Source organism: Pecten maximus, chromosome 8 (assembly GCF_902652985.1).
Source record: "Pecten maximus chromosome 8, xPecMax1.1, whole genome shotgun sequence".
NCBI lineage: Eukaryota > Metazoa > Mollusca > Bivalvia > Pectinida > Pectinidae > Pecten > Pecten maximus.
In genome coordinates, this window is record NC_047022.1 from 26757325 (window position 1) to 26771958 (window position 14634).

The window sequence follows — 14634 nt, forward strand, 5'->3', positions numbered from 1 at the left end:
ACTTATATATTATAGTAAGTGACCTTGACCTTTGACCTTTGAACCTGAAAAGCAATCCCAAGCGCACCTTTGGCAAGGAAGCACTGTATGAAGCTTGAGTTTGACTGGCCAAACGGAACTCGAGTTATTGGACGGAAACCAATTTTCTATTGATAGTAAGTGACCTTGACCTTTGACCTTTGAACCTGAAAAGCAATCTCAAGCATGAACTTTTGGTAAGGAAGCACTGTATGAAGTTTGAGTTTGATTGACAAAAGGGAACTCAAGTTATTGCACGGAAACCAATGTGCAGACGTCGCCGCCGACGCCGATTGATAATTAACTATTTTGAGTGGTTGCTGCCACTCAGGTACATTTCAAAAGAAATCAAACTGTACTGTATTTCGTTCTCTAACAACATAATAAAGCATATACATTTGTATGAATCGATGTATTAAACAATAAACTCATCACTTAGAATTGTTTTTTTTTTTTAAACTTTCCTTGTATACAATTAACAATTACATAGTATTATCAACTGTTTCCTCATCCTAATTATTTCATATTCATAGTTAACTCATCAACTTTTATCCAAGCAGAAGAAAACCATATACATGTACTTAAGCATTGAACTGTTACCAAATGGTAGTATACAGTCGATATGAATACAATTTGGATGACAGATAAATATAATGTAGGGCGACATGAAATATTTATCTGTCACCCAAATTGTTTAAAAATAAAGCCGTTTTTCGGCGCATGATATACGGTTAACATTTAGAAGTGATGCGGCGTTGAATGAGTACTGCACAAGACAGACTCGATTCCTCGGAAACACTTATGTTTCTATCGACTGGATTTACGTTATTTTCAGAGGAATATCATCTCTTAAATTCTAAATGAACGTCGTCTTGACAGTAGGTGAAAACGATTCCAAGGCTATTTCATTAGAAACAGAATCCAGTCTAACCGGTCACATCAGTGTCGCTTACTTAGCAGACGATGTTCAACTTCACAGGGGCTCGATTTTGGAGTAAGGTAGGCCTTTGGCATCAGTGAATAACCACATAACTATAATTCAGTATGCATACACAACCAGAAACCATGTCGATACTGCCGATTTTTCGCACGATTTTTTTTTTAAAATGCTGGACTTTAAATGTTGTCGTGTCTAGCATTTCTGACAATTCGACAACGAGCCCCTGTGTGACGACAGTGACAATTTGATTACTTCCTATAGACCAGGAATAGAGCTTATAATAATTTTGTGTCGAGTCCGTAGACTTCATTTTTTCTATTATTAAATTTTATTCTCATTGCGTTGCTTTTTTTGTGGTGGTTTACGTAGATAAATGCTAGCATTCGAAATCTCTTCTGGCCAAATGTAACTGGGGACCATTGTTTTGACCAGCAACACCTGTGGCTGTATCCCTACTCTGACCGAATCACTTTAAATTGTAGTATACACCCTGATGAATACAATTTGGTTTACTAACGACATATAGGCAAATGCAACACAGAATGTAAATATATCTATATGTATATCTAAAATCATCAATTCATACACGCCCCTGAAACACTGTTTAAGTCTTAGACAAGTGTTATTACTGTATCATACCTAAAAGTCGTATATTCTGAATTCATAGCTTACGGGCTATTACAAGAAACCTGTTAATGCTTGCCTGTGGCAAATGGTCTTGATTATTTTGTGTATTATCTTTTGACCACGTCTTTCAATGTGACTACAATACACTATACATTTGATAACTCGTCCAAATTATCCTTGCCCAAATACTAACAATATACTGCTCTATGTAAGGCCACAGACTTTCAAACACATTATAAATGTTCATCATAAAATGTTCATATCAGATTTTTTTTTAAAGCAATATAGCAAAAACTGATATTTTCAAAATCCAGCATTAAATCCTGGTGACAATTTTAACAAGAGGCCCAAAGGGCCTTAACGGTCACCTGAGATTTGAAATATTTCAGTTAATTTAATTGACCCTTTTTGGCCCAACCCATCAGTCCTTGGGGTCTGTCATGGCCAATATGTGCTTATCATTAAGCTGTCATCCCATGCTTGTCAAAATGATTGTCAAAAATATGAATTCCCTATATGAACTATAGCAAAGTTTACCCTCTCCCTAGGGGCAAACGTGAGACCCCAGGGTCATGAAATTCACACTTTAAGTAAAACACCATGAAACCCTTCCTTCTATGAAAAGTATTTGATTCTATTTTATATAGGTATTGAGAAGATGATTTTTGAAATTTCAGTCGATTTGACCCTTTTTAGCCCCGCCCATCAGCCCCTGGGGGTCAGTCAGGACCAACATATGCATACCATCAAACTGTTATCCAATGCTGATAATGTTGACCAGGTTAGAACGAGTTCCAATACAAATCCAGCAAATAATGGTCAAAAATGTGATTTCCCTATATAAACTATACTAAAGTTTACGCCCTCCCCAGGAGCAAACATTAGACCCCAGGGTCACGAAATTCACAATTTTGGTAAAGCACCATAAGACCCTTCCATCTATGGAGAGTTTTTGATTCTACCAAATATGAGAGTAGAGAAGATTTTTGAAATTTCAGTCAATTTGACCCTTTTTAGCCCCGCCCATCAGCCCCTAGGGGTCAGTCAGGGCCAACATATTCATACCATCAAACTGTTATCCCATACTGATAATGTTATCCAGGTTAGAATGAATTCAAATACAAATCCAACAAATAATAGTCAAATTGTGATTTCCCTATATAAACTATACTAAAGTTTACCCCCTCACCAGGGACAAATGTGAGACCCCAGGGTCATGAAATTCACAATTTTGATAAAGCACCACAAAACCCTTCCATCTATGAAGAGTGTTTGACTCCACCATATCTGAGAGTAGAGAAGAAGATTTTTAGTCAATTTGACCCATTTTGGCCCCACCCCTCAGGCCCCTGGGGGGTGGGGACCATATAATTCACAATGTTGGTTGACCTTTAGCCATAGTAACTTTCTGCCAAATTTCATTGAATTTTGTTTAGTGGTTTTGGAGAAGAAGTCGAAAATGTAAATAGTTTACGGACGCACGACTCACGACGACGGATAAAAAGCGATTAGAATAGGTCACTTGAGACTTCGTCTCAGGTGACCTAAAAATGCATACATAAATAAGAAACTCAGATAATCACTTCAAAATTATCCTTGCCCAAATACTTACAATATACTGATTTATGCAAGGTCACAAACATTATAAATCAACATGACTATTTACATAAGATTTGTTTGGAAACAATAAAGTAAAAACTGATATTTTATAAAATCCTGTATTAAATACTGGTGTCAATTTCTACAAGACACCTAGTGGCCTTAATGGTTGTCTGACTACCAATTGAAAAACAGTTATGTAATCATGTCACAATATGCATGTTTAGGTTACAAAGTTTAAAATGCGTTTTCAAGAAGATATGACTATAAATGGCAGCCATCTTAGATTTAAGAACGACCAGAAAAATAACAACACTTTGTCTTGATAATGTCAAGTAAATTTTAGCTCAATTGCGCTGATATAACTTAAGATGTTGATAATATGTTTTTCAAGATGGTGACTATGGCAGTCATCTTGGATTTGAGATATAACCTAAAAATAATAGCACTTGGTCAGGATGATCTCCGGATCATTTCAGCCAGGTTTCAGCTAAATTACACTAATGGAACTCGAGAAGAATATTAAAGTGAGTTTTCCAAAGGCCCGATTCCACTTGAACACCTTGAACAAAAGAAGTATTAAATGCGTTTTCAAAATGCCAGCCATGTTGGATTTTGGACCAACATGAAAAATAACAACACTTTGTAGGAACCATCTCAGAATCATGTCTGGCAAGTTTTAGCTCAATCTCACTTGTAGAAGAAGTTTAAAGAGTGAAAAGTTTACTCACAACAAACGGCAGACAGTGCACAAAGCAGTCCGATTGTTGGGTCAAATGACTTAAAATGCATACATCATATACATCAAACTCATCAACCCTGCGAATCTAATATCAAACAAATTGTGAAATAAAAACAAGAGGTCACCGTTCATGGGCCTTAGCGGTCACCTGAGTACAAAAATGAAATGAGCACCCGACTCGCCCCTGTGTACCGATGCAACCCAGGTTCGATTGGGTATTATGTACTTGTTTGTTGGGGAGAGGAAGAACAGACACTTGACTAACAGTTAACAATTTATTATGAATAACATAAATATTTACAACAATTAACACATGAACAGTCACAATCTAGCCAACAAATATTACTACATTCTACACATACCGATCCCCCATACCCGACAATAGCTACGAAACTAAACCCATCCCGGCCCACTCCTAACGTTATTTACCTAAACCCTAACCTAACTATAAATACCTGAGAATAGAAAGTGACAGCACGCAGGAAGTGAATCCGTTAGACTGCCCAGTATACAAGTAAAACCCTGAATTTATCACCCAATACGAAACTAAACAACCAACCACAACACAGGACTCACAGAGGTACATGTACACGGGTAAGACAGACTCTCACGAGGAAGCAAGCGACAACTACACGACAAAGATATGTGAAGATCCTATTAAGTCGCCTGTGGAAATGTCATGACCATGCACGAGACAAAATGAACGTCACAGGTGACAGGCAAAAGAAACATTACATTAAGTCGTCAGATACTGAATTTAATGGGGGGGGGGGGGGGGGGGGGGGCAGTTTAGGTACATGATAATAAGCGGTATGTTGGAAGTAGAAAATTGTGAAGACCATGGGAGGGATCCTATACACTGGTCAAGAAACTATCAGATGTAGTAGACTGTCAAGAAGGGGCCTCATGCCAAGACAAAAACCGTCATGAAGCTTGGAGGTGGCTTACACCAGCATCTGACAGGGTACTGAGACCCACAACATAATGTTTACATATATGCGCTGATCATCAAAGGGATCAAGGAACCAAAGTTTGTTTTGTTGTGTATTGCAGGAGACCGATAATGTACCGATACGGACAGCAAAATTACTTGCGAGTATGCACCAGTGTGAGGAGTGTGGGAGAGGTTTCACTCCATGGAGCGGTTTATGCACCACATAAAGAATGACTATGGCTCAAGAGTGTAACTACTCAACAGCCAGAACAAAGGCAGCATATGTTGAGAAACCACATGAGGACCCACTGCCGATGACCAATGGCGAGGGGAGGAGGAAGTAGGCATGAAGTGAAGTCAAGGGTTGAGTTCCCTCCTCTTGTGAAAATAGCCATTACACCACAACGCAAACTACTAGAGTCGTCACCACCCATGTTCCCTTTGCTATCAGAGAGGGATGGAACCCCGAAGATCTCTATAGGAGATGAAGCAGAGTTTCACGATATTGAAGCTGAAGCTATGGGTAGGGACCAGGCATGTCTGCCAGTTATCTCCATTAGCCAGGCAGCTGAGCGGCCAGCCAGACTTGCCAGGGAACACAGAGGACGCACCAGCCCCATCTGTGCCAGGTAATCATCCCAGCTTGCCTGATACAGGGAACCCGAAGGAAACGCCAGCTACATGTACACCTAAACCTGGGAACCAGCCCAACTTGCCAGAGGTAGGGAACCCTGAGGATGAACCAGCTCCATCTGTATCTGGGAACAAGATCAACGTACCAGGGTCAGGGAACCCAGCGGATGAGCCAGCTCCATCTGTATCTGGGAACAAGATCAACGTACCACGGACAGGGAACCCAGAGGATGAACCAGCTCTATCTGTATCTGTGAACAAGCCCAGCTTGCCAGAGACCGGTAACCTGAAGGACACGCCAGCTCCATCAGGAAACTGCCGGACCTCCAGATATTGATGGTTAGGGGAACTGGATGGACTTCCTGGCTGAGGACCCTCGATTTTTTTTGTCTATTTGGAGGCCCCGAGTTCTGTGTTACAGCCGAGTTGCTGAGAGCAGCCAAGGACAAGGTCAGAAGACGGGAGCGCCTACACAGACACTACGTGTCCATAGATATCTCGGTGTCAAGATTGGTTTGGTTTAGTGTCAAGAGGGTTGAGACGGCCACACTTCCAGATTGAACCACCTATACCATCGCGGACTACTGCACCAGGGATCCAAAGTGCATGAGGACGAACAAGAGAGCGGTCCAGACTGAGTGAGTATAGAAGAGTGGTGTGAGTGTTATGGTGCAGAGAATGTATGGATCATGATGCATTTATGTTTTTCTACATTATAACTCGTTGTAATTTTAAAAACAATTCTAGTCAATACAGTTAACTCAGGGAGATCATTCTTTTAAAGTTAGTTATAATTATTAGACATTTAGAAAATAATACTACACAAGTGTATAGAAGGCATGTGTTAGTTGATTTTTATGATAGATGTATATACTATAGTGCGAGTGAAGGTGAAATATCTCTGGAAAGCGAGTCAATATGGCTTGTGTTGTGTGGAATAGCAGATGTGTTCATTTACATGAAATAGGAACTTGTAATATAACATGAGAGGATAAATAGTAATGTGTTAATTTATTTGTGTTCATATTGACCATGGTAAATCGAGGAATGAGAGTGATTAATTTCGCATTATACATATGAATATAAATGAATGTATTGTATTAGAGAGAATGATATACATGTACAAGAGGGCAAGTTAGTGGACCTGTGCATATAAAGTTAATGTATCTTATTAAGTAATTTGTGAGATTTAGGTGCAAATGGTAAAGTTATGGGACCAATGTACCATTAATGTATTTTGATACTAAGATTGATAAGTAAGAGTTGAAGTAATTGGACTTATGTAAATAAAATTAAGCTATTTTATATGTGAGAGTGATGGAAATTTACTTGTCTGGATTCAAAATTATCTTACAGATAGATTGCAAAGAGTTAGCACTGAAGGTTATTTCTCTCAATTCAAGGTTATTAATGCAGGGGTTCCTCAGGGATCTGTTCTTCGGCCCACTTCTCTTTCTTCTTTACATAAATGATATCACAGAAAATGTTAATACTAATATTAAGCTTTTTGCAGATGACACTTCCCTTTACATAATTATTGATGAAAACCCCGCTCAAGCTGCACAAGCACTAACCTCTGACCTTACTAACATTAGTGAATGGGCAAACATATGGGACATCAAATTTAACCCCAATAAAACTAAATCAGTCATATTTTCAAGGAAACAAGACACAAATCACCCAAAATTAACTTTTCAAAACAGTCAGATTACTGACACTACATCACATACACACCTAGGGCTAACCCTTAAAGATGATGCATTATAGAGACAACATATTCAGAACATATATGAAAAAGCATACAGCAGACTTAACATTCTTCGATACATAAAAACAAAAGTCAATCGAAAAACATTAATTAAAATTTACACTGCTTTTATTAGGCCAATATTAGAATACGCTGACATTGTTTGGGATAACTGCACACAACAATCTGCCGATCTTCTGGAATCAATACAATTAGAAGCAGCAAGAATCATCACAGGCCTTCGCTCTGGCACTTCACATATTAAACTGTATACGGAACTTAGTTGGGAAACTCTGGCTGCCAGAAGAATGAAACATAAACATATTATGATGTATAAACTAATGCATGAACTCGCACCGCAATATTTACAAGATATATTGATTCCATTTACTAACAATCCTAATGATAATACCTATCCTCTCCGACACATCAGACATTTTAACCCACCTTTATGCAGAACTAATAGCTACTTTGATAGTTTCTTCCCGTCTATGTGCCGCACAGCTAACAACACAGATACTAACTACTCTGATTATCCCTCACTTGCAAGCTTTAAACATAAACTAAATAATAATAGCACATTGGAAATTGAATCTGTTAAAATCTTTAAAACTGAAGGAAACAGAGGGGCGAACATAATTTTAACTCAGCTTAGAAATTATTGCAGTGATCTAAATTTTGATTTAAACCAGGACCATTTAACAGACAATCCTTTATGTAATTGTTCAGATGACCGTGAAACAGTTTCTCATTTTTTTCTAGATTGTCCTCTACATAATGATTTGCGGATAAATTTGTTTACTTCCCTCAATAATTTTAATATTGACCATAACCATATTTGTATTAACATAATTTTAAATGGATGTCCTAGTTGTGCTGGAAATATTAACAGAGTAATACTTAATGATGTCCAAAATTGTATAGGAAAATCTCATCGTTTTAACTGATATAAGATCTAGAAAGCCAGCATACTGTTCATCTTGAAAAATACTACTACTTAATGAAATTAATAATTTTTAAGTTAAGTTAAATATCATATATAACCCAGTTGAACATAGCTGATATTTATTTATGTATTAAAATATACATTAGGAAGAAGAAAGTTGTTAAGAAAGAAGAGGTCGCCTCTTACGATCATGCAATGGGGGCAGCAGGTACAATTCTTACGCCCTACCTGCAGGGCAGAGGGAGGAGTGTAGTGGAAATCGGGGGAGTTATCTCCCTTGGTCGGAACTCAATACGCACGTGACCTAGTATATAATCACGTGGGGTGTCAGAGAGCGGTCTCTTGATCCTGAACCACCATCACTGACAGACCACGAAACGTGAGTACTCACTGCATTGTTGAGGGTTTTGGGATACGGGAGCATTCATTAGTCTTTTAGAGAAGGCTGGTGATATACTTGGTTTGGTTTGGTTTATTTTGTTTAACGTCCTATTAACAGCTAAGGTCATTTAAGGATGGCCTCCCGTGCGTGCGACATGCATCCGTGCGGTAAATGCGTATGTGTGTTTTGGGAGGCTGCGTACGTTCGTGTCAAGTCTCCTTGTGATAGTTTTCTCTGCAATACCATGAGTGGGATGCAAAAAGGTAAGTAATAATAAGTGTTTTTAAATTTCATTTTTTTTTTACATCAAACATAAAATGTTTTAAATAGATATTGATATTAAAAGTATATCGAAATTCGAATTTAGAAATCAAATTAAACAGTGACTGCCCAAATTTGATAAGTAACGAAGAGTATGAAATTTTCAATCACTTTAATTCAATAAAGAATATTCAGTTATGTACTGGCATTAAACATATTGAACAATATGTAATACTTCCAAACTTTATACTCTTTAATATTTTGAATTCACAGATCTGCAAAGGAGGATCCGCCATGCGAGTCCTTTTGCACTTTACATCAATTGTAGAAACCACAGACTTGCCCTGTGTTTAACACGTCTTATAAAAAAAATTCCCGTTGTTGCAAGATGTTGATGCAACCGTCTGGACATTATGGAAACTATTTGAGTTTTCACCCCCCAAACATGGCAGTGTTTAAACTTTGTTTGGTTTGGTTTATTTTGATTAACGTCCTATTAACATCTAAGGTCATTTAAGGACGGCCTCCCGTGCGTGCGACATGTATGCGTGTGGTGAGTGCGTATGTGTGTTTTGGGAGGCTGCGGTATGTTCGTGTTAAGTCTCCTTGTGATAGGCCGCAAAGTGTTTAAACACATTCAGACTGTGTATGGTGAAACCCCGCTGACAATTAGACGTGCAGCAACGACTAGGTGGCTCTCGCATCTCCAGGCCTGTGCCGATCAATCTAATTAAAATCTAGATATCCGTTCATGTAACGTAGTGAGAATGACCATCGAAATTTTAATTAGATTTGTGTCCAGGTATGGTTTATTATCATCAACTCATCTGAGATGAAGTGAACTGTTTAGTAAAATTTCTCTGAGATATTTTGGCATTGTCTGATATCAACATTATTTGTTAAAGAATAAAAATTGAGGATGATTTTGTTTCATCTACTTTGTAGGTATGCATGTATAGTGGATTGCCTTGATGCATTGTATGGCGAGAAGCATGATACAAAGATTCTTGGGCTCAGAATGAATGCGACAAACAAAAGTATTTTGGCAACAATCCTCCTCTGTGACATTCTGAAACCAGTAAACATGCTTTCCTTGTATCTTCAGGAATAGCATATCAAATTCCCCAGCATGTCAAAGATACAACAAACTTACTACACCAGTTGATTGATATATACAATCTTGACCTTGACACTTTAGAGGCAACAGACACCGAATTTGCAAACTGCAGGGCAATGTTTAATGAAATTGATGAGCGATGTGATCTTGCATGTCGGATGAGGCAAGGTGGCCGTGCAAGGGAACTCACACCCAAAGTGTACTTAACTGAAATAGGTAGCTACAGTTAAAATAAAATGAGCAATTAGATAATGAGCATGGATCTGGTGATTTTTTTATGGATTGAGTAATTAGTACATAATTGATGATCATTCAAAGAATTATATAATTAGACTGGACGTAGTACATCATAAATAATGCAACATTTAAAATTGCTTTTGTCCTAATGTATTTACCCTGTAATTGTTGGAATTATTTACAGGAATTCCACTGATCTACGACCTGATCAATGAAGTGGAGGATGCCTTCAACACTGTTGCATCAGCTGAGTGTACTGAATCCAACAAATCTGCCTCGGACTCTGTTGGAATTGCAAGCATATGGAAATATATGAATATGACTTTATACCCATTCCACGGTAGAATGTTTGATATGTTTATAACAAATTGAAATACCTAACGAGTCTTTAAAAATGGTAGTTGCTACTCCTGCTTAGCGCTCAGCATATTTGGAGTGGAACGACTGGTTCGCCCGCAGCCCCCCAAAACACACATACGTCTCACCACACGCATGCATGTCGCACGCACCGGAGGCCGTCCTTAAATGACCTTAGCTGTTAATAGGACGTTAAACAAAATAAACCAAACCTAATTAACATACCATTATCATTATGTAATCAAGTATGGGAAAAATAATTAGATGATTTTAAATGCATTAATTTGAAAGAGAAAAACAAAACACTTTCGGCCAGCATCAATACCACACACTCTCTGCATAGCTAATATTTTGAAATCAGAATCAATTATTGATATCATAGAGTCAGAATGGTCAAAATTACTTTTGTAGATGTCAGTACAGGGCCCTGCAGATTTCTATGGAACAAACAAGGAGGATAGTTTCATAGGAGACATTGTTAATCAGGCAGCACTGTTTGATAAAATCCAGTTGCAGACTGAACCGACAAGCTTCAAGACACAGCTTTTCATGATGAGGTAAACTTGTTCTCAAGTTCTGACATTGTGTTAAAAAATATAAAGATATCATTCTGGTTCCTGTTTTGTTCCACATTTTACTAATTTAAATTTCAGACTAAGTGGTTGAGTTTGTGTTTTATTTTGTTGTATTGATCATTTATTATGAGTGATGAGTACTAATGAGTTTTGATTAAATTTTGTTGTGTCGAGGTCAAAATTGACTGCTTATAGTTACTAAGTTCTTCAGCTTCTATAATTAATTAACTACGCCTTATATTTTCAGCTTTATGGACATAATTTCAGTTTTACAGACATTGAAAGGTAGGGAAAATGTTCCTACCGCTTACAAATGACTGCCCTGCAGGTAGGGCATAAGAATTGTACCTGCTGCCCCCATTGCATGATCGTAAGAGGCGACTAAACTTGAGATCTTACCTTTTCTCTTCTTTCTAAACAACTTTCTTCTTCCTAATGTCTCCCTTGACAATGCCTCACTTTTGGCCCTTAGTTGAGCGTTCGCCCATGTGAGGAAGGCTTTGGGTTCTGTCCCCTGGCCGAGACATACCACAGTCTTTAAAAATGGTAGTTGCTACTCCTGCTTAGCGCTCAGCATATTTGGAGTGGAACGACTGGTTCGCCCGTTGTCAGTATAATGTGACCGGGTGGGGTGTGCTGCTGGGTGTCTTCGGCAGTATGCTTCAGTGAGGTAGCACTTTAAGTCGGCAAAAGTTCCGGCCTATCACAAGGAGAATTAACACGAACATACCGCAGCCTCCCAAAACACACATACGCACTCACCACACGCATGCATGTCGCACGCACCGGAGGCCGTCCTTAAATGACCTTAGCTGTTAATAGGACGTTAAACAAAATAAACCAAACCAAACCCCAGGGTCATGAAATTCACAATTTTGGTAAAGCACCTTAAGATTCTTCCATCTATGAAGAGTATTTGATTCTACCATATCTGAGAGTAGAGAAGAAGATTTTTGAAATTTCAGTCAATTTGACCCTTTTTGGCCCCGCCCATCAGCCCCTGGGGGTCAACCAGGGCCAACATGTACATACCATCAAACTGTCATACCATGCTGATAATTTGAACCAAGTTAGAATGAATTCCAACAGAAATCCAACAAATAATAGTCAAAAATGTGATTTCCCAATATAAACTATAGTAAAGTTTACCCCCTCCCCAGGGGCAAACGTGAGACCCCAGGGTCAAGAAATTCACAATTTTGGTAAAGCGCAGAAGACCCTTCCATCTACGAAGAGTGTTTGATTCCACCTTATCTGAGAGTAGAGAAGAAGATTTTTGAAATTTTAGTCGATTTGACCCTTTTTGACCCCGCCCCTCAGGCCCCTGGGGGATGGGGACCATATAATTCACAATTTTTGTTGACCTTTAGCCATAGAAGCTCCCTGCCAAATTTCAATGAATTTGGTTCAGTGGTTTTGGAGAAGTTGAAAATGTCAATTGTTTACGGACGGACGACGCACACCGCACGACGGACGACGCACGACGACGGACAAAAGGCGATTAGAATAGGTCAATTGAGACTTTGTCTCAGGTGACCTAAAAACCAAACCAAACCAAACCGAGGTTCGCCCGTTGTCATTTTTATGTGACCGGGTGGGGTGTGCTGCTGGGTGTCTTCCGCAGTATGCTTCAGTTAGGTAGCACTATTAATCGGCAAAAGTTCCGGCCTATCACAAGGAGACTTTAACAGGAACATACCGCATCCTCCCTAAACACACATACGCACTCGCCACACACATGCATGTCGCACGAACGGGAGGCCGTTCTTAAATTACCTTAGCTGTTAATAGGACGTTAAACAAAATAAACTAAACCAAACCGAGCTTACAAATGATATCTTAAAGGATTTAAATCCTGCTGCTTACAATGATTTAAAAGGAAATAGATGTTTGGTTTGGTTTGGATTATTTTGGCTACCGTTGAGCTGGGTTACATAGTCAAGTGGTATTGATAGGCACATTAATTTAACCAGTCTTAGCAGGAAGTGATCATAAACTTCTAGAATTATGTTAGAATAGTGAATCAGAGTGAAAGTTGAGAAGAAAGTTAGCAATATACAACTTTGAGTACTTGTGTTTTAGTTACGTTATTGTTTATGATTGATGTACCTGTCTTTAGACATTACCGAAAATAAATTGTTATTGAACTGTTGATTTTGCGTTTGTTGACTGTCACTGAGTGGGTAATTCTGACGTAAATTGATGAGCCTTTTTGACCAGAAGCTACAGAAGCTCTGTTGGCCAAGAGCAATAGAGGATGTAAAGGCTCTGATGACCAAGAGTATAAGAGGCCTGATTGACCAAGGCATATAATAGTCTGAGTAGAGAAAAAGAGATAGACCTAACCACGTAACATGTATATACATTTGTACAGTCAAATCCGGTCAAACAAATGCGCCTACCCTGTGTACACTTGTGAGCATAACAATTTGGCTATCTTTCAGGTTAGTTTATTTGTGTGAATTATTCTGTGCTACATGTTCCCACAGAGTAACTATAGACGTTTTGCATCATCCCAAAACACACATACGCACTCACCACACGCATGCATTTCGCACGCACGGGAGGCCGTCCTTAAATGACCTTAGCTGTTAATAGGACGTAAAACTAAATAAACCAAACCAAACCAAACCCCTCTGCCATCTTTGATCCGGGTCATTTGCCGTAGGTCAAAGGTCAAGCGGTTAAATTCCCCCCCCCCCCCCCCTCCCCCCGCAACAACAACACTGGAACACTACGGAGGTGAAAGTTTAAGCAGTGTTTTCTCCGTTTAGAAAAAATGACAGTAAGTTTTAGATGCCCAAATCTTGCTGTTTGTTATCAGAGATACTCATACTAACATCTTTTTCCAATGTCACCGTTTATTTTAGCAATGAATGTATAATATGGGTCCTACATCAGCCATTTGGTAGGTTTCAGCTGTCCAGTTCCGATATAGAATATGTAGCTGGCAGCTTTATGGGGGGGGGGGGGGGGGGGGGGGAACTATATAATCGATTTCAAGCAAGAAACTTAAACCAATATGTTATTTTCAAAATGTGTGTCATGTTTTAAGAATACAAAAACGAACGTAACACGACAGGCCTTGGTAAACTGGCTGACATGCAGCATGTACATAATTTTCATCATTCAATTCCATGTCTAATTGAAATTGATAAAAAATAATATATACTGTTGTTACATAGACTTTTATCAGTTGACCACCTGATTATCGACACATGGTTTTCACTACTGTATTCATTTAGCATTTTGTGGTTAAATGTATAATGTTACACTTGTAATTATAATAGACCTAATAAAGTTGAATTCGATAACAGAGTAATTTCTATTGATACACATTTTGAAGCCTGTCATTATCATACCATACTCATATTTTTAAATTTAATTTTTTACTTAAGAGCACTCTCAAATTAAAGAGATGGCAAAAATATTTTAAGATCTTGTATATCAAGTTTAACATGACAAAGGGCTGGTATAGCTTGTCATGAAATGATTTATCCCTTCAATTTATTCTTAGGT

At 38.5% G+C, this 14634-nt stretch overlaps 1 protein-coding gene across 1 annotated transcript; it reads left to right on the forward strand.

Moving 5' to 3' along the window:
* Positions 1–5344: 5344 nt before the first annotated feature.
* On the forward strand, positions 5345–5830 carry LOC117332236 (cell surface glycoprotein 1-like). The gene has a single exon (XM_033891121.1). It carries the CDS (start codon positions 5345–5347, stop codon positions 5828–5830), a length of 486 nt encoding a protein of 161 aa, XP_033747012.1.
* Positions 5831–14634: the final 8804 nt, after the last annotated feature.

Bases quoted from the DNA above. Each gene is read 5' to 3' on its own strand.
- LOC117332236 (XM_033891121.1), top strand. From the start codon at position 5,345: ATGAAGCAGAGTTTCACGATATTGAAGCTGAAGCTATGGGTAGGGACC.